Source organism: Oncorhynchus gorbuscha, linkage group LG01 (genome assembly GCF_021184085.1).
Source record: "Oncorhynchus gorbuscha isolate QuinsamMale2020 ecotype Even-year linkage group LG01, OgorEven_v1.0, whole genome shotgun sequence".
In the NCBI taxonomy this organism is placed as follows: domain Eukaryota; kingdom Metazoa; phylum Chordata; class Actinopteri; order Salmoniformes; family Salmonidae; genus Oncorhynchus; species Oncorhynchus gorbuscha.
In genome coordinates, this window is record NC_060173.1 from 75,791,326 (window position 1) to 75,812,916 (window position 21,591).

General features: G+C 43.1%; 1 protein-coding gene across 5 annotated transcripts in view; it reads left to right on the forward strand.

The window, feature by feature from the left end:
- Window positions 1–21,591, forward strand: part of LOC124016484 (polypeptide N-acetylgalactosaminyltransferase 13) — a 72,897-nt gene that overhangs the window by 16,129 nt on the left and 35,177 nt on the right. For all 5 annotated transcript variants that reach the window (XR_006835424.1, XM_046332210.1, XM_046332089.1 and 2 more), the window contains exons 3-8: window positions 9,219–9,387; window positions 13,334–13,500; window positions 13,937–14,144; window positions 16,986–17,156; window positions 18,221–18,338; window positions 18,497–18,677. Coding sequence is in view for 4 of the 5 variants with exons in the window: in XM_046332210.1 (XP_046188166.1) it covers window positions 9,219–9,387; window positions 13,334–13,500; window positions 13,937–14,144; window positions 16,986–17,156; window positions 18,221–18,338; window positions 18,497–18,677 (1,014 nt within the window). In the remaining variant the exon portion in view is untranslated. The remainder of the gene's footprint in view (window positions 1–9,218; window positions 9,388–13,333; window positions 13,501–13,936; window positions 14,145–16,985; window positions 17,157–18,220; window positions 18,339–18,496; window positions 18,678–21,591) is intronic.

Sequence of the window (21,591 nt, forward strand, 5' to 3'; positions counted from 1 at the left end):
ACAGCCTAAGCCGGTTGCTTCGGGTGTCCCTGTTAAGGCTACGGCCCATGGCCCAGTGTTGGGACCCTCTGCTATTGTTAGGGGGCACCCATGGAATGAGTTGTATCCCGCAAAGTGATCACGACAGCCACATCCCGACATGGGTGGGGTGCGCTGTACGAAGGCACCTTGATTCGAGGGTATGAACACTGGTGCGGCGCTCACTGAATGTCAATTACCAGGAGTATCTGACGCTCAGGCGCTTCCCCCTGTTTTTGTTGGGCCGGCTTGTGCTGTTAATGTTAGTGAAATGTAGGAATTAATAAATTGGGTACATTTCTTTAAATGGACAATTCTGTGAACTGTCTTGTGCATGTTTTAAATGAACACCTGTTAGCAAAGGTGTCAGTTAGGCCAGCAGCACACCACCCTGCATCCCACTGTTGGCTTGCTTCTGAAGCTAAACTGGTCCTGGTTGGTCCCGGGATGGGAGACCAGATGCTGCTGGAAGTAGTGTTGGAGGATCAGTAGGAGGCACTCTTTCCTCCAGGACATTTCCCTGTGTAGGGTGCTGTCTTTTGGATGGGATGTTAAATGGGTGTCCTGACTCTCTGTGGTCACTAAAGAGCCCATGGCACTTATTGTAAGAGTAGGGGTGTTAACCCTGGTGTCCTGGCTAAATTCCCAATCTGGCCTCATACCATTACGGTCACCTAATCATCCCCAGTTTACAATGGGCTCATTCATCTCCTCTCCCCTTTAATTATTCCCCAGGTCGTTGCTGTAAATGAGAATGTGTTCTCAGTCGACTTACCTGGTAAAATAAGGGTTAAATGAAATAAAACATGGCTTGCAGGGATTAGTACCCTTGCATTATGTCTACTTTGATGCTAATTAGCATTTTCGGATCAGAGTAAATAGAGCCGAATATATTGATAAGTCACCTTTTCCGAGAGAGATTTACATCGTCACGCTAGATTAAGCCTACACGAACCACAGACCTTATTTGAAGTGTTTCTAAAATCCGCTATGTGAAAAATAAATGGTGGGAAAAGGATTGGAACCATTTCCCTGTTTGAACGCTAGGTTTGCCTTGCCTGGTTCACCAACTACTTTGCAGACAGAGTTCAGTGTGTCAAATCGGAGGGCATGTTGTCCGGTCCTCTGGCAGGCTCTATGGGGGTGCCACAGGGTTCAATTCTCGGGCCGACTCTTTTCTCTTTATATATCAATGATGTTGCTCTTGCTGCTGGCGATTCCCTGATCCACCTCTACGCAGACGACACCATTCTGTATACTTCTGGCCCTTCCTTGAACACTGTGCTATCTAACCTCCAAACGAGCTTCAATGCCATACAACACTCCTTCCATGGCCTCCAACTTCTCTTAAACGCTAGTAAAACCAAATGCATGCTTTTCAACCGTTCGCTGCCTGCACCCGCACGCCCGACTAGCATCACCACCCTGGATGGTTCCGACCTAGAATATGTGGACATCTATAAGTACCTAGGTGTCTGGCTAGACTGTAAACTCTCCTTCCAGTCTCATATCAAACATCTACAAACTAAAATCAAATCTAGAGTTGGCTTTCTATTTCGCAAACAAAGCCACCTTCACTCACACCGCCAAACTTACCCTAGTAAAACTGATTATCCTACCGATCCTCGACTTCGGCGATGTCATCTACAAAATAGCTTCCAATACTCTACTCAGCAAACTGGATGCAGTTTATCACAGTGCTATCCGTTTTGTTACTAAAGCACCTTATACCACCCACCACTGCGACCTGTATGCTCGAGTAGGCTGGCCCTCGCTACATATTCGTCGACAGACCCACTGGCTCCAGGTCATCTACAAGTCCATGCTAGGTAAAGCTCCGCCTTATCTCAGTTCACTGGTCACAGTGGCAACACCCACCCATAGTACGCGCTCCAGCAGGTGTATCTCACTGATCATCCCTAAAGCCTACACCCATTTGGCCACCTTTCCTTCCAGTTCTCTGCTGCCTGTGACTGGAACAAATTGCAAAAATAGTTGAAGTTGGAGACTTTTATCTCCCTCACCAACTTTAAACCCTCTGCTATCTGAGCAGCTAACCGATCACTGCATACGGTTTTTATTTATTTACTTTTCTGCTCTTTTGCACACCAGTATCTCTACCTGCACATGACCATCTGATCATTTATCACTCCAGTGTTAATCTGCTAAATTGTAATTATTTGCCTACCTCCTCATGCCTTTTGCACACAATGTACTGTATATAGATTTTTTTTCCTACTGTGCTATTGACTTGTTTAATGTTTACTCCATGTGAAACTCTGTTGTTGTCTGTTCACACTGCTTTGCTTTATCTTGGCCAGGTCGCAGTGGTAAATGAGAACTTGTTCTCAACTAGCCTACCTGTTTAAATAAAGGTGAAATAAAAAATGAATAAAAAATAAAAAGGTTTTATGGGTATTATGACACCTCCACTGTGGGGCTCTATTGTTGGGGACCAGTGCGCACATGCTTTCACTTTGGGTAAGCATGTCCCTGGTTGCCTCAACTCCGGTGCATATATTTTATCCAGATGGGACCCTCTCTCTCTGGAGTGGAGTGGAGGATCTCCCAGGTATGGGCCATTTTCGTCAGTGCCGACGTAGATTTTTAGATATTTGATTGGTGGTCGAATGTTCGCGGGCAAGGAATAATTAACTACATCATCTCCACCCCTCAGCCAGTATTCTACAAGAGCTCTGACACAAGGGACAACAGACACACCGGTCTCTACGTTGCAGATGAGCTGAAGGCAGTCATCAATGACCTTGGACCACAGAAGTTATATACACTGGTGACAGACAATGCTGTGAACATGAAGGCTGCTTGGTCTAAAGTGGAGGAGTCCTACCCTCCCATCACACCTATTGGCTGTGCTGCTCATGCATTGAATCTGCTCCTCAAGGACATCATGGCACTGAAAACAATGGATACACTCTACAAGAGAGCCAAGGAAATGGTTAGCTATGTGAAGGGTTATAGCAGCAATCTACCTCACCAAGCAAAGTAAGAAGAATAAAAGCACCACATTGAAGCTGCCCAGCAACACCCGTTGGGGTGGTGTTGTCATCATGTTTGACAGTCTCCCAGAGGGGAAGGAGTCTATCCAAGAAATGGCCATATAACAGTCTGTCGAAATGGACAGCCCCATCAAGAGGATCCTCCTGGATAATGTATTTTGGGAGAGAGTGGTAAGCAGCCTGAATTCTATAGCAGTAGCCATTGCACGGGTTGAGGGAGACAATGCCATCCTGTCTAATGTTCAGACTCTGCTTGCAGATGTAAGAGAAGAAATCCGTACTGCCCTTCCCACTTCACCATTTCTCCAAGCAGAGGAAACTGCAGTTCTGAAATACATCAAAAAGCGTGAAGACTTCTACCTGAAGCCCATACACGCCCCAGCATACATGTTGGACCCCAAGTATGCTGGTAAGAGCATCCTGTCTGGTGCAGAGATCAACAAGGCCTCGCCACCTTGGCCTGGATGAGGGCAAGGGTCTTGGGCTGTCTGTTGAAGTACACTTCCAAGCAAGGGGTTTGGGATGGAGATACAATATGGCAGTCGTGCCAACATATCTCATCAGCCACCTGGTGGAAGGGACTTTATGGATATGAGGCTCTTTCCCCTGTTGCCTCTATCATACTGCAAATCCCACCAACATCAGCCACTTCAGAACGCAACTTGTCCATCTTTGGGAACACACACACCAGAGCACGCAACAAGCTGCCCAATACAAGGGTTGAAAAATCGGTGGCCATCCTGGCAAATTTTGAGTTTTTTTTTAGCCTGACGACGAGTCGTCCTCAATATTCTACAAAATGTGCAACCATAGTCAGGAGCCCATAAGACGGCCGCTTTCCAAAGCTGCACCATTCTTTCAAACACAACATATAAAAGTTTCCATTGCGCATGGGATTCAATGAATGTCTGGTTCATCCCTGGGAGCAATTTCCAAATGCCTTAAGGTACCACGTTCATCTGTGCCAACAATAGTACGCAAGTATAAACACCATGGGACCACGCCGCCGTGATACCACTCAGGAAGGAGATGTGTTCTGTCTCCTAGAGATGAACATACTTTGGTGCGAAAAGTGCAAATCAATCTCAGAACAACAGCAAAGGACCTTGTGAAGATGCTGGAGGAAATGGGTACAAATGTATCAATATCCACAGTAAAGAGTCCTATACCGACATAACCTGAAAGGCCGCTCAGCAAGCAAAAAGCCACTGCTCCAAAACTGCCATAAAAAAGCCAGACTATGGTTTGCAACTGCACATGGGAGCAAAGATCGTACTTTTTGGAGAAATGTCCTCTGGTTTGATGAAACAAAAATAGAACTGTTTGGCCATAATGACCATTGTTATGTTTGGAGGAAAAGGGGGGAGCCTTGCAAGCCGAAGAACACCATCCCAACCGTGAAGCACGGAGGTGACAGCATTATGCTGTGGGGGTGCTTTGCTGCAGGAGGGACTGGTGCACTTTACAAAATAGATGGCATCATGAGGGAAGAAAATTATGTGGATATATTGAAGCAACATCTGAAGACATCAGTCAGGAAGTTAAAGCTTGGTTGCAAATGGGTCTTCCAAATGGACAATGACCCCAAGCATACATCCAAAGTTGTGGCAAAATGGCTTAAGGACAACAAAGTCAAGGTATTGGAGTGGCCATCACAAAGCCCGGACCTCAATCTTATAGAACATGTGTTGGCTGAACTGAAAAAAGTGTGTGCGAGCAAGGAGGCCTACAAACCTGACTCAGTTACACCAGCTCTGTCAGAAGGAAAGGGCCAAAATTCACCCAACTTATTGTGGAAGGCTAACCAAAACATTTGACCCAAGTTAAACTATTTAAAGGCAAAGCTACCAAATACTAATTTAATGTATGTATGTAATGAACTTCGTCTGTTGTTTGTAGAGAGGCAGACCAAAATGCAGCGTGTAGGTTACTCATGACCTTTAATAAAGATAAAGCGGTACATGAAATAATTGAAAATACAAAAACAAACAAGTGAAACAAAATACAGCCTATCTGGTGACTAACACTAAGACAGGTACAATCACCCACGAAATACAACGCGCACTCAGGCTACCTAAATACGGTTCCCAATCCGAGACAACTAGAATCAGCTGACTCCAATTAGGAATCGCCTCAGGCAGCCAAGCCTAACTAGACACACCCCTAATAATACACACTCCCAATTAATACAAACCCTAATACGAAATACAACATATAAACCCATGTCACACCCTGGCCTACCCAAACATATAACAAAAACACAAGATACAATGACCTAAGGCGTGACAATGTAAGCTTCTGACCCACTGGGAATGTGATGAAAGAAATAAAAGCTGAAATAAATCATTCTCTCTACTATTATTCTGACATTTCACATTATTAAAATAAAGTGGTGATCCTAACTGACCTAAGACAGGGAATTTTTACTATGATTAAATGTCAGGAGTATTGAAAAACTGAGTTTAAATGTATTTGGCTAAGGTGTATGTAAACTACCGACTTCAACTGTAGGATGAGCGATGTTGAGAAAGTGTAAGCAGTTTAAGTACTAAGCCAGCGGTGTCAAACTAAATTCCTGGAGGGCCATGTGTGTACTGGCTTTTGTTTCTTTCATTTCGTGACCAATTAAAACCTAACAACCAAGTAAGGGGAGTTCCTAACTAATCAATGACCTTAATTCATCAATCAAGTACAAGGGAGGATTGCAAACCCACAGACACTTGGCCCTCCAGGAATTGAATTTGACACCAATTGAGAGTGAGTTCACTGTAAGTGCTATCCCTGAAACAAACAGTAGAAGTGCATTGTTGTACTGTTATGCAGTGGATTTGGGCTCTTGTGATCCCCTGCCCAGTAGGATCTGCATGAATACATGACCTGCCAACTGGGTCAAACAGGGAAGCAGGAGGCAAGGGAGAGAGAGGAAGGACAGGAGAAGGAGGGGAGCTGCCCCAAAAACACAGCGTCTACATTGAGTGTCAAAAACATTATGAACACCTGCTCTTTCTATGACGTAGACTGACCAGATGAATGTTATGATCCCTTATTGATGTCACTTGTTAAATCCTCTTCAATCAGTGTAGATGAAAGGGAGGAGACAGGTTAAAGAAGGATTTTTAAGCCTTGAGACATGGATTGTGTATGTCGGCCATTCAGAGGGTGAATGGGGAAGAGAAAAGATTTAAGTGCCTTTGCGTATGCTAGGTGCCAGGTGCACCGGTTTGTGTCAAAAACTGCAACGATGCTGGGTTTTTCACACTCAACAGTTTCCTTTGTGTATCAAAAATGGTCCACCACCCAAAGGACATCAAGCCAATGTGACACAACTGTGGGAAGCTTTGAAGTCAACATGGGCCTGCATCCCTGTGGAATGCTTTTAACACCTTGTAGAGTCCATGGCCTGAAGAAGTGAGGATGTTCTTTGGGGGGTTCGTGTTTTTATACTCAGTGTATGACCGAAATGGAAGCCTATTCCCTTTATATTGTGCACTACTTTTGGCCAGAGCCCTATGGTCTTTGTGGAAAAGTAGTGCACTATATAAGGACTAGGGTGCCATTTGAGCTGCTCCCAGTCTCTAACTCACCAAACCTGAACAGGCCAAACTCCCCTTCCACTCTCTTCTGCAAAGTAAATTAAGCATAGAAATGGCTTGAGGATGTGGGGAACTAAACTAAAATAATCCGATAATATAATCAGAGCCGGCTGCAGATCAATGTGATCTCCCACCTGGATTGAGCATTTCGCTCAACGAAGAGTAGCAAACCCTTGCTCGTAAGAATGGATACCTCTGTATCCCGGCAACATCGGTTCCATGAATAGCCTAACTAGGATATTCTATTCGCAACAGACACACTTGCGTCATTAGCGAAGAGAAAGAGCAGGCAGGCCAGCATGAGAGAGGAGAGGCAGGCAGAACCATGCCCATACTGTATGTCTTGGTAGTCTGCAATGCCTTGTCTTGCATGCCTCGCAAATTCACCAAATTAGCCTCTTTCTCTCTGGTTTTATTTAAAGTACACACCTTTCCCCAGGCCTTTATAGCCACATAGTCTACTTAGGCTATAAAATGTATAACATGGAAAATAATGTTTTGTGATAACTGTACTATGATTTTAATGTTTTTTTCATAATATTAAGGATTGTCATTTAAATGTTCACACCCTAATTCATACTTATTTTTCAATTTAAAATACATATTTAATTTCTCACAGAAGTTAGGCTAATTGATCTCCATTATTTATGCCACCCCCCCCCAAACTGTAAAGATATGCTTTACAGGAAACAGGATTGATAGAGCACTCTTGTTTTAGCTCAACACTATTGACCACCATGTCTCTACAGACCCATTATATATGAGGGTGAAGACCCTATAATATCATTTCAGACAAAGTCACTGGACAGGACCAGGGCATAACACCTATGGGCCTTAGAATAGAGTTACTGTTGTCATGGCCCATGTCAGGGGATCAGTGATGTGTTTGTTGGGCTGAAGAGCCAGAGAAAGGGAAGATACCAAAGTCTTGTTATTTCTAAGCTCGAGGATACTATTGAGGGTATGCTGCAAAGCAGAATCAGTAAGTTACAGTAGCCAGCTAATTTGCCTAAATATTCTGAAATAGCTTTACATTGCTTACAAAGAAAAGATGGAAATGGGCTTGGTCTAATTGACTCAACAACCAAAAACAGATTAGATTTCTTAATGAACCTGAAAATCTGTAGATATTTTTGGTTGTCTATCAATGTAAGCTGCCTAACTCATTCATTCTGCTTTGTAGTATACCCCTCTGTTCACTTGAACTTGTGAGGAAACAGTACATGTTTTCATTTAGAAATCACAAGACATACACCTGAATATTCTCTCTCTCTCTCTCTCTCTCTCTCTCTCTCTCTCTCTCTCTCTCTCTCTCTCTCTCTCTCTCTCTCTCTCGTCCCCCATGGAAATCACTCTGCTTGAGATTATTGGAGAGCGGAGCATAAATCCACAGAGGTTATTCACCTTTGGATCATTGTGAAGTGGTGTAGAGCGGTGTGCAACAGATGCAGCTTGGGATGGTGCCGCTGTTCTCAAAGCTTTAATGGATCCTTAGTGATGCCGAGTGATCCGATTATGAGCTGATATTTCTTAACAGCAGAGGGCAGCTGTTATAATGCTCTCTCACTCCGCCATCAATGACCGAGAGGAGGGCTAGCCCCAAGTCCCTGGACAAATATGGGATTTTCCAACAGACCTAGATGATACTTGACATTTTAGTCTTTGAGCAGACCTTATCCTCAGCGATTTACAATTAGTGCATTCATCATAAGTCAGCTAGGTGAGATAACCACATATCAGAGTCATAGTAAGTACATTTTCCCTACATAAAGGGGTTATCAGCAAAGTCTCTGCTAGTAGGAAATGTTATGTACAAAAATAATTCAGGGGGATGGAGGGCAGGGGGCATGACTGTATGGCAAGAGTAGTCAGGGTCGGACTACCGCATTTGGGGCCCCGGGGCACCGATGTTTTTGGGGTAAAACGGATAACACATTTTGTGTTGATAAAGTGCAGTTTTATAATGCTATTCTACACATTTTGTTATGAGGTTAAGACAACATTTTCAAAGCTAATTTCCTGCTATTCTACACATTTTGCCATGAGGCTCAGAGAGAATTGAGCAGTTTTCAAACAAATGTCCTCCAGGGGGCCCATAACCTTAAAAAATGTAATTGCTTGGGTGCCCACTGGAGGTTCGGGGGCCCAGGGGCACATGCCCTTTGTGCCTGTTCGGTAATCCGGCCCTGAGAATAGCATGGTTAATGGATACAGAATACTTGGGGAAGCTGCACCAGTGTCTGACTGATCAGGATTTCATTTGCTGTTTGGGACATTTTAATGACCTCAGCATTCAAAGCCTGATAATGTGGCCATAATCTCCCACTGATCTGAGGCCAGTCTTTCTCTCTTAGACACACTCTATACTATCGTTCATTTGCTCACTGTTCATGTTTAAGTTCATGGACTTTCCACAGTACTGTATCTTTATTAATAGATACAATAAAATAGATCTAGCTGCATTTAACAGATTTCTTTCATCTTATTCGGTAGCTGGAATTGTATGTGTGACCTTCCGCTCCCATTGAAATAACTGTGAAATCACATCGTGAGTATTAAATATGTAACATTTCTCCTCATTGTATTGCAGCGGTCATATCGCGGACCCACGAGGGCCCAGGGGAGATGGGGAAGGCGGTGGTTATCGCAAAGGACGAGCAGGAGAAGATGAAGGAGCTCTTTAAGATTAACCAGTTCAATCTGATGGCCAGTGACATGATTGCGCTCAACAGGAGTCTGCCGGATGTGAGACTGGACGGGTGAGTGAGCTTGACCTTTTCCCAGACACGCACTCTGAATCGCACTACTGACCTCTTTACTCGGCACGGCACGCACCACCCACTTTAACAACGCTGTAACCTTCCACCGCTCCCTCTCAGAAGCTTTGATACCGGTGAGACCAAGTCACTATTATTCTAGTCATAAGCAAGTCACAAGGTCTGAGTCTCAAGTCGAGTCCCAAGTAGAACGGGTCATGTCTCGAGTCGTGTATTCTGAGAGCAAGTCGAGACAAGTTGAGTCACAAGTTTTTTCCAAGTCAAGTCTCAAGATAAGTACAACAGAAAAATCTATGCGTGCAATGACTTGTTCAACTACAAATCTCTGTCTGATTTTTGAGGCAACCCGGCAGCCCTTTTCATTATTTTGTCTTCAACACATTTTGGTTATGTAATTGTGAAATGGGTACCTTGCAGTCGTAGTAAGGGAATGAAATCAGCAAAAGGCAGGTTGACATGCTCAGTGTAGATTTATTTACAGGTCTTGGCAGTGCAATGGTGAAAGCGAAATACCATATAAAATATGAGTAGATTGACCAATTGGGCACCGGCAATAGCCCAAAGGATATAGCCTCATTATCATTATCTTATTCTCATTATCTGTCCTAACTGAACGAACACAGGTAGAGGGCCAAACTGAACAGCATCTGCTGGAGAAACCAAATCAAATCTGTCTAGCAGGACCTCAAACAGGTACATACATGTATTAGTACTTGGCCGCTTCCCAGGACCATACAATTACCCATTACTCAAGTGGCAATTACAACCAATAAACTGGTTCTATAATGTAAAAGGCATTTTCCACATACATCCATTGATACATTCGTCTCAATCAGACATACTGATTATTAATGATATTTCCTCACCATTCATACATGGAGCAATCATTTTCCTCTTACTCAACGTACTGACTCAGAAAGCGTGGCGCGCAGGCCAGGTAGCCTATTTCTATGTGCACTGAGGCGCACACACTCTTATTACGCTCAAACAAAATGATAGAAAGATAGGACACGTGCTGCGTTCAAAAATCTCAGACTTCCGATTTCAGTGCGTTCAAGACAACTGGGAACTCGGAACAAAACGAGCTTCGACTGGGAAAAGTAGTGTTGAAGGCTCATGCAAGGCTTTACTTACCAGAGGATAAAAAAATGCAAATGTATTGTATGAAACATAAATTACAAAGTGTTGCAATAAACAGTATGGAAAGGGGGATACCTAGTCAGTTGTACAACTGAATGCCTTCAACGGAAATGTGTCTTCCGCATTTTTACCTTTGTCAGCTCGGGGATTCGATCCAGCAACCTTTCTGTTACTGGCCAAATGCTCTAACCACTTGGCTACCTGCTGCCCCCATGGGGATGGAATGATGGAACACTACCAATTATTGTAAGATGGAAAATAGATTTACCATATATGCATTTAAACGAGTGTTCTTAACTGACTTGCTTAATTAAATAAAAACATAAAAATCAACAGCAAATATTTCAACAAGATGGCACCTATGGTGCATCTTCACCAGAGTAATAATAGACTTTTGACATAGCAAAGACCATTATAGTAGTTGTTGTTTGATGCCCCCTTGCTGTTGAGCTTGTAAAGTAAACAGTTAATATTTTTGACCAGCACTTCTCTCCCTACCATTTGACATTTTATCTGCACCTGATTCTATAGCTGTACAGCAAATCAGCAATCTGGGCAAGGCTGCGGTTATCATCTTGGGCTGCGTGGAGAGTAATCCAGGGAGACTAGTCTGTTGCCGCGTTCACGTGCTAGTCAGAACTAGGAAAATCTGAAATTTCAGAATTGCTAATAAGTTGAGCGTGGCATGTGTATAACTATAACCAGTTAGCATGTCAGTATGTCTGTTTCCTAGTTCAGACTAGCACGTAAACACGGCATGTGCCACAAAATGAGTGACAGAACCTGGCTAGATAATTTCGTTATCAGTTTCAAGCCAAAGTCGAGTCCCGAGTCTTTGAGGCTTAAAGTCTTGAAGTCCAAGTCAAGTCTGAAGTTATTTTATTTTCAATCAAGTCTTAGGTCATCCAATTTGTGACTTGAGTCATCAAGTCACAAATGTTGACAATAACAGCATGGGGTTCCTTTTAATGTTAGGAGCAGCCGCACGCAGAGTATTAACAGCAATAAGAGACTATCTACCAAATAACTAAGATCCAACAGAACATTTTGATATAGTCCAGAACCAACCAATTTGTTAACTTTGATGAAAAAACCCTTTTAAGTCCTCGGATTCCTTAGGATTCATTCCATGATGCAACATGCTCTAATTCAATGATGGCTGGTGAGGGGGACGAGGGGCCATAGTTTTGCCCGGAATGGAACAGCATCTAACTCAGGGAAACCGTGTGTTTGATGTTTTTCCTACCGCGCCATTCGTTCCGTCCCAGCGATTTACTATGAGCTCGTCCTCTGATTTTAAAGTGCTACCAGCCACCACTGCTCTAATTGAAGAATATTAGACTTACTCTTTAGCCGTGTTGGATCCATCACAATCTTCGTGGGTTTACATCAGGCGTGACAGTCTGAATGGGAGAAGGGCTTTGTTTACTGTCACCCAAGACCTACTGGAGCTGGATAATGAAAAACCCAAAGAGCAATTTGTGTGAAACATGACCCACATTCGTCTGGAGCAGCTGATCTAGAGGCAGTCTCTCCTGGCGACATCGTCGTGATTCATGTTTATGTATTTCTACAGAGCATTTCTTATCAACTGTTCTTTACAAAGTGCCCTGCGCTGCAGTCCCAAGGTCTCTCATGTTGGAGGAAAATAGGAACATTTTCAATACAACAATAGAAATAACGATGCAGAGAATATAAACATATGCCAATGCTGTCAACATGGTCTGTATGTTTAATATATTGAATGTGTATTGGCGCCTACTGCCTTGACACTCAATTGTATGACTGTCCACCATGGCTTTTTACATTGGATTCAAACTGAGTTGATAAAGACACATGTAAAACACTGCACGCACTCCATTTCACACATCTACCAGGATTGTGCTAAGCACGATGCTTTTAGTCATATCTAATGACAAATTCCACGTAGATACAAACTAGAGTCCCATATTGAAGAATTTGTACAAAATGGAGAGCAAACAAACAATACTGTAGATCTAAATAGTGATTTTATTTCACCCCAAAAGTGCCATGCTGCGTAATTGTACTAATTGCATCTCAACATTTTCCTCAAACGACTCGCCAGTACCCCTTGGAACGTTATAAATAAAAATACATTAAAAAGCTTGACGTTGCAAAACACGTGAACTTCTGTGAGAGATTGCCGTGTGGTGTAGTAGCCAGTTGTGGAGAGAAAGAAGAGGTTTGTTCAGTTGCTAGTAGCTAGCTACCCTGGTGCCCCCATTCTGTCAGTCTGTCCTGTCACCCGTAGTGGGGCGAACAGGATACCCCTGCTTTCCGCTCCACCATATAGGGAATGTCATTTATCTCACTGTAGTCAAAGTGGTTGTTGCGACTCTAAATGTTGGAGGGATCATACTCAAATGAGCTTTGTGTTATTGTTAATGTCGTTGACGTTATTGTTGTTATTGGGAATTTTTATTCTGACACCTGTTATTTTTGTTTTATTCTGACGTATATGATCCCTGGTCAAAAGTAGTGCACTATGGAAGGAATAGGGTGCCATTTGAGATATAGCCTGTGTGTCTGGAGCAGCATGCCGATGACCACACCATATAAAGTCTTGTCAATGTTGGTTTTGTTTTTCGAAGCGGTTTGTTTTGTTTCCGGTGCTCTAATGTTCAACCACGTAGAGTAGGCTATACTGTATGTACAGAAATATCACACAACTATGCTCAGTCTTGATCGAATTCCAATGTAGACAAGCGTCAGGAGTAGCAGCACATTTGATCTCCTTAACCAGAGCCTCTCGTTGTCTGTCCATCAGTTGCAAGACCAAGGTGTACACGGACGATCTCCCCAACACCAGTATAGTGATTGTGTTCCACAACGAGGCGTGGAGCACCCTGCTCCGCACTGTCCACAGTGTCATCAACCGCTCGCCACGGCACCTGCTGCAGGAGATCCTGCTGGTGGACGACGCCAGTGAGAGAGGTACTGTAGCTGGATCCAGCCTAAACTTAAACCTTTCGGATGGGACGTTGAAACGGGTGTCCTGACTCTCTGTGGTCACTAAAAGATCCCATGGCATTTATCGTAAGAGTAGGGGTTTTAACCCTGGTGTTCTGGATAAATTCTCAATCTGGCCCTCGTTATGGCCTCCTAATCATCTCCAGCTTCCAATTGGCTCATTCATCCCCCCTCCTCTCTTCTGTAACTATTCCACAGGTCATTGCTGTAAATGAGAATGTGTTCTCGGTCAACTTACCTAGTAAAATAAGGGTTAAATAAGTCCATCAACTCACTAGCTTTACTGGGTTTAAAGGTACAATCTAGGATTAGTTCATGTAGTTCTTAGTATTGGGTCATAATATAACCAAATAAGGAAGTCCTTCAGGAGTTTGAAGCATGTCCTCTCCTCTTCTGTCAGACTTCTTGGGAAAGAAGCTGGAGAACTATGGTCGGACCCTGGAGGTTCCCGTGCGGGTCCTGCGGATGGAGCAGCGGACGGGACTGATCCGGGCCAGGCTGAGGGGGGCTGCGGCCACACGGGGGCAGGTCATCACCTTCCTGGATGCCCACTGTGAGTGCACCACGGGCTGGCTGGAGCCTCTGCTGGCCAGGATCAAAGAGGACCGGTAAGGAGCACAGTGTCACTACCACCCCTCAATGTAAATGGAAGAGGCAGCAATGGAGAGACATGGCGGTGCTGATGCTTGTCACCAATCATCTCCGCGCTGTTCTGCTCTTGCTGCCTCAGTGGGATGCGATTTTCATCTGAAAACTGATCTGATGTTAAAGGGAAAATAATCAAACAATGTATTTTTGATGTAAGCCGGCATGTTATAGAAGGGTCCAGACATTTCTTTGTGTGATTTTGCTTGGTTTTGAGAACTTTATCTGCAACGTTATGATCCATGTTGGTCGAGTCGCGCCCCCCCCCAATCAGCTGTGCAGACCAAGCGTGTCCCTACACGGACACAGCCTGCGCAGCATGGCTGGTGAAAGAAACGTCTCGTTCGGAATGACAAGATTTCATGTGTACAACATGTGAAGACCTACATCACTACACTGACAGCGTTTCTGTTTCTAAAAGGACGTATTTGGGTGTTTTTGGAAATTTTGTGAATGCATTTCGCACGCCCTGATACTGCACAACGAGCAATGAGAAAGTGACTGGGGTCAATTGGGGTACAGTGTGTTTCTCAAAAGTAAGCCAAATAATTTTTAAAAACGTGTCATGCAGCCATAGCTGAATGGGAGACATTGCAGCTTGTTTTGTCACGGTGCGGTCTGTCATGTTTTACACCGTAGTAGATACAGTGGAATGTGATTGCACGGAATAACTTAATGATGGCTATTTTAAGTGACAGCAGGGTTTAAAATCTATTATCTGGTATCTGTGGTAATTGTTATCCTGTAATGGTGGGGTAATTCTAATCCTGTTTCAGGATTGCACTTGCTTGTTCGGTGGGTGAAGGGTTCCTTCCACGGAAAAGGGAGACGTTGCAGGTGATGACTAAAGATGAATGCACCCCCTCCCCCATTATCTCTGAAAACTGGGGTCAGACATTCACCCATTTTGCCTCAGGTGCCAGGCAGAAATTCATATTGTAAAACCAAGGAGATGATATTATAGAGCCATTACACCTTTATGCCCCCTGCACGTTTATTGATGTGTAAAAGGATGTGCAGGAGCATAAAAGTGCACGGAGACTGATTTGATTTAGACCAGGAAGTGAAGTGGATGCTGAGAGAGGGGGATGTGTCGAATGAATCGCCTGCAGCACACAGAGCCTCCCAAATGGCACCCTATTCCCTACGTCAGGGGTTATCAAAACTTTTGGGGCCCGGGGACCCCTTTTGTCATAGCAAATTCATCAGGGACCCCTTCATAATCAGAACACAGGTCGAATGAGATTTTTTTTAAATAGCTTGCAAGTTTTAGTATGACTTCGGCAGTGCATGGCACGAACGAACCAAGTCTCGGCCCTGAGAAGGAACATTTTAAAGGCCGCGTCTTGGCATTGGAGAGAAAATGTTGCCCTTTTTCAAACTTATTTCCTGCAATTTAACACATTTTGTCATGGGGCAGAGAATTTTTGTTGTTGCAGCTTTAAAGATAATATCCTGCATTGACAGTGCATTTCTGTAAAAAAATATTGTAGATTAATAAAATGTTATTGTATTTCACCCTCTAAAAACTTATACCACATATCCCTGCCAAAATGTGTTTAATCTGTTGTCAGTACTATTCATTGAAAGAATGTAATGTAAACAGGAAAAAAACTAAGATTAAAACATACTGTATATATATTTTGGGATCTGGCCGCAGACACCCTGCAGTACCTTATATTGGCCTTGTCAAAAGTAGTGCACTAGGAAATAGGGTGCCATATGGGATGCAGATTTGGGTTATCTATCACGTTTCAGGTAAGACCCAAATTTAGACTGTGTTGAAAGTAACAGTGTTTATTACATCAACAGGGGCAGGCAAACGAACGGTCAAGACAGGCAGAGGTCGATAATCCAGAGTAGTTGGGCAAGGGTACAGGACGGCAGGCAGGCTCAGGGTCAGGTCAGGCAGAGGTCGGTAATCCACAGCAGGGGCAAAGGCACAGGATGGCAGGCAGACTCAAGGTCAGGGGCCGGCAGAGTGGTCAGGCAGGCGGGCTCAGAGTCAGGACAGGCAACGGTCCAAACGAGGAGGGCGAGATAAAGAGAGACTGGGGAAAAGCAGGAGCTGAGACAAAACGCTGGTTATCTTTTCAAACAAGACTAACTGGCAACAGACAAACAGAGAACACATGTATAAATACACAGAGGATAATGGGGAAGATTGTCTCCACCCCCCTCCAGGTGTTGCCTATCACAAAGAAAGGTGAAACAGATCAGGGCGTGACAGTTATCCATACATTGCCATTGTCAACATAATCTTCATGGATATTTTCAATTTCCTTTGACTGTAAGTAGCTTCTCACTAATGCAATATGTTACCTCTGGTCATTGTTATTAACCTAATGGATATGTTTATAATGCGTATGGACCAGCCAATGATGGACTAATATTGAAATAATCTCATAATGAAGCCAGGAATAATGCCACCGCTGTAGAAATGCGTGGTCAGCAGTTAGTTAGCTACTTTCATTTTTTCTCTGCGCTCACCTGAAGAAACAACGGTTAGGGGACCATTACCTTTGTAAATGATTTATTCATTTATTATTCATTGCTTGGATGCTGTTGGCTCTGCCAGCCAATCAGTTTAATATAATCAGATGTGGAATGTTATTAACGGAAATAACACAAAGTTTCAGCGTTTAAGGGAACAAAGGGAATACATTTTGGAGAGTGCATAAGAGTTCTACAAAGGGCTTTCTTCCACTATTTCCTGTAAAACTAACTCTTCTGATTTCTCCATGGTTAGTCTCTCACTGTGTTTCTTGTTAAATGAAAGCCTTATGTTCTCCATGGTTGTTTAGGAGATCTGTGGTGTGTCCTATAATCGATGTGATCAGCGACGAGACGTTTGAATATATGGCAGGCTCAGACATGACCTATGGAGGATTTAACTGGAAGCTGAATTTCCGTTGGTATCCCGTGCCTCAGAGAGAGATGGACAGGCGCAAAGGGGACAGGACACTCCCTCTCAGGTGCACACAAGATACATACCTTCATCTGTGGCCGTGTTGAAATGCATTTCTTTGTACTGAAAGAATTTGTCTACGTCCCAAATGGCACCCTATTGACTTTATAGTGCACTACTTTTGTAAATAGATTCGGGTACCATTTGGGATGCATGCTTTGTATCACAGTGCTGCCAAGCCAGGGGCTGGTGGATCAGAGTCAGCAAGGAGAGGACAGTAACATTAAAGAACAGTTTATTGAGAATCTCATCAGACAAAACAAATGTTAGCTCTAGCGTTGTCATTTCAGCTGAGAATAGGTTGTTTGAAATGCCTGGGAAGCTGCAGAGTTGACATCATTGATGTGGATTTCTTTAGAAGCCTTTTCTTCTGATAACTGCAGCTTTGATGGCTTTCATTTGCAGATAGACATGGATTGCATTTCTGTCCATTTGTTTTTTGTTTTATTATTTGATACAGTAGCTATATTTGTAGTTTCATGTTGCAACTAGTTCCATTGTCAAACACGAAAATACTAAAGCAGGACTTAAATGGAGCCGGTGCTGCAAAATATTGACTAAGTTCTCCATCGATCATATTACATTGGGTCAGAGCAACAACATGGTGTTACGATGGTGTCCCTCAATGCTTCATAAATCTGATTTCTATTATCGTTAAATGATAGGATTATCTCCAAGGCCTAGATGTGTCTGTTTGCTTTTCTTTAGCAGAATGAAAATGGCAGAGAGTGGTTCAAACAATGAGGGTGGTTTTGCACTGAGATTGTCTGTTCCATGGCATCCATGTCTTTTAACTGGGCCAGTCGAGGTCAGGGTTGTTCGTGTGAAAAAGTAGTTTCCAAAGTGCCCATTTGTTTGATGAAAACATTTAAACAATTGTGCAGAAAGCTAATTTAATCATGCCTTGCTAATCAAAACATAGTTCCTCCCCCCAGAAAGTATTATATGAATGTAATATTACTGTATGCCATAGATATTGATTATTTGCGAGCTGACATGTTTCTCACTGTAAGATACGTGTCTCTTGCAAGATGTATTTCTTTATCCACACTCATAATTTTTCTCCTACAGAACCCCTACAATGGCTGGAGGGTTATTCTCTATTGACCGGACATATTTTGAAGAAATAGGCACATACGATCCAGGGATGGACATTTGGGGCGGAGAGAACTTGGAGATGTCTTTCAGGGTGAGTGATTGATAATAGAGGGCTGAGCTCTGCTTGGTTATTATGACAATGAAAGTGCCGTGTGTGTGTGTGCGTACTTGCATGCATGTTTGTTTTTGTGTGTGTGTGTGTGTGTATTGTGTATGTGTGTGTGTGACGTCTTGCTGTTGTGTGTGCAGATCTGGCAGTGTGGCGGCTCTCTGGAGATTATCACTTGTTCCCATGTGGGTCACGTGTTCCGAAAGGCCACCCCTTACAGCTTCCCTGGGGGCACGGGTCAAGTCATCAACAAGAACAACAGGCGATTGGCTGAGGTGTGGATGGACGGCTTCAAAGACTTCTTCTATATCATATCACCAGGTACGCTACCACGCCTCCATTTTAATCTGTTGTCTCTCAGCGGGTGGGAATGCATATGGACTGGACTGGGAATGCAGACCTGGGTTCAAATAGTATTTGAAATAATTTCACAAACTTAAGCTGGGTTAAAGCTGGAGTTTCTTGGCGCAATGGAACCAATAGGATTGTTGGAAAATGGTACACCCCACCCACCTGGGACTCCATGCAGACTAAAGCAAACGGTAAAGGGATTAAAAATATTTAAAATAGTAGTTCAACACAGATCTGATAGAGTGGCAATGCCTATGGCCTCAGTGTCAATCGCTGAGTTCAAAGGATGTACTTTGAGTGTGGAATCAGTCCCTGCCTATCATGTTGGGTATAAGTGGCATGTGGGTAGTTGACGTGAGGCTCCTGTTTTTTGTCCATGATGGCAAACACAAATATAACTTCACTTAAATTGTTTAAAATTGTGATATAATAGTAAACTCTGAGTAAATTCATGCAGTTTATAATTTGTTTTCTTACGATTTTGAACCAAACGTGGCAATTGTCCAGTGGTGTGACTGTCCCAGATAAGGTTGTGGAACTTTGAACTTAAGTAATTTAATGAAAAAATGAAACAAAATTCCATTCGCCTACTTTTTTAGCTATAACACAAAGTTTATTTCAAGAAACAATAGTCTATTCATGATATTTCCAAATAGTTCTGATTGATTACACGTTGTCCCTAAAAGCAATGTCCACTTGGTGTGACCTAATAAACAACGAGCCAGCATTTGGGCACCATGGCACTGAGGAGGGTTCTCTTGAAATGAGCACATGGCCTGAACAGATTGTAAGTGTTATCAGAATTTTTTATCAATATATTGCGCCATTGCCATAAAGCTTGGTCAGTTTCTTAGTCCTTTGGTGTGATGCCTTTTGAATGTATATAGTGTCTTCGGAAATTATTCAGATCCCTTGACATTTTCAACATTTTGTTACATTACAGCCTTATTCTAAAATTGATTAAATTGTTTTTTTCCCCGCCTCATCAATCTACACACAATACCCCATAATGACAAAGATAAAACAGGTTTTTGCAAATGTATTAAAAATGCAAAACTGATATGTCATATTCACATAAGTATTCAGACCCTTTACTCAGTACTTTGTTGAAGCAGAGATTGCAGCCTGGAGTCTTGGATATAACGCTACAAGCTTGGCAAACCTGTATTTGTGGTGTTTCTCCCTTTCCTTTCTGCATATCCTCTCAAGCTCTGCCAGGTTGGATGGGGAACATTGCTGCACAGCTATTTTCAGGTCTCTCCAGAGATGTTAGATCGGGTTCAAGTCCGGGCTCTGGCTGGGCTACTCAAGGACATTCAGAGACTTGTCCCGAAGCCACTCCTGCGTTGTCTTGGCTGTGGTGCTTAGGGTCATTGTCCTGTTGGAAGGTGAACCGTCGCCCCAGTCTGAAGTCCTGAGCAGGTTTTCATCAAGGAACTCTGTACTTTGCTCCGTTCATCTTTGCCTCAATCCTGACTAGTCTCCCAGTTCCTGCCGCTGAAAAGCATCCCCACAGCATGATCCTGCCACCACCATGCTTCTCCATAGGTATGGTGCCAGGTTTCCTCCAGAAGTGACGGCAGGCATTCAGGTCAAAGAGTTCAATCTTGGTTACATCAGACCAGAGAACTTTGTTTCTCATGGTCTGAGATTCTTTAGGTGCCTTTTGGCAAACTGTAAGTGGGCTGTCATGTGCCTTTTACTGAGGAGTGGCTTCTGTCTAGCCATTATATCATAAAGGCCTGATTTGGTGGAGTGCTGAAGAGATTGTTGTCCTTCTGGGATGTTCTCCCATATCCACAGAGGAACTCTAGTGCTCTGTCAGAGTGATCATCGGGTTCTTGGTCACCTCCCTGACCAAGGCCCTTCTCCCCCGATTCATCAGTTTGGCCAGGCGGCCAGCTCTAGGAAGAGTCTTTACAAATTTCTTCCATTTAAGAATGATGGAGGCCACTGTGTTCTTGGGGACCTTCAATGCTGCAGACATTGATACCCCTGCCTCAACACAATCCTATCTCGGAGCTCTATGTACAATTCCCTTGACCTCATGGCTTGTGGGAACTTATATAGACAGGTGTGTGCCTTTCCAAATCATGTCTAATAAATTTAATTTACCACAGGTGGACTCCAGTCAAGTTGTAGAAACATCTCAAGGATGATCAATGGAAACAGGATGCACCTGAGCTCAATTTTGAGTCTCATAGCAAAGGGTCTGAATACTTATGTAAATAAGGTATTTCTGTAGATTTAAAAAAATATATATTTGCAAAAAATGTAAAATATAGTTTTTTTCGCATTGTTATTGTGTGTAGATTGCCGAGAAAAAATAATATTAAATCAATTTTAGAATAAGGCTGTAACGTAACAGAATTTGGAAAAGTCAAGGGGTCTGAATATTTTCAGAAGGCACTGTTTATCCATATATTTTTTTTTATAAAGTACAAAAAGCAATGAAAACATGTTGTGGGGACATCATATAGGTTTACTGTTAACAATAAGGCCCACATTGGATCATACTGCCTGAGATTTCCAAAGGTGTGACAGCTTTTTTTCCCTTGGTGTGACATGAAGATGTGTCACACCAGAGGAAATAGCGGTCATTCCAGGGGACATAACCCATTAATAAACATACAGTACCAGTCAAAAGTTTGGACACACCTACTCATTCAAGGGTTCTTCTTTCTTTTTTACTCTTTTCTACATTAAATGATAGCGAAGACATATCTGTGAAATAACATACATGGTACCATGTAGTAACCAAAAAATTGTTATACGAATGAAAATATATTTTAGATTCTTCAGAATAGCCACTCATTTCCTTGATGACAGCTTTGTACACTCTTTGCGTTCTCTCAACCAGCTTCACCTGGAATGCTTTCACAAC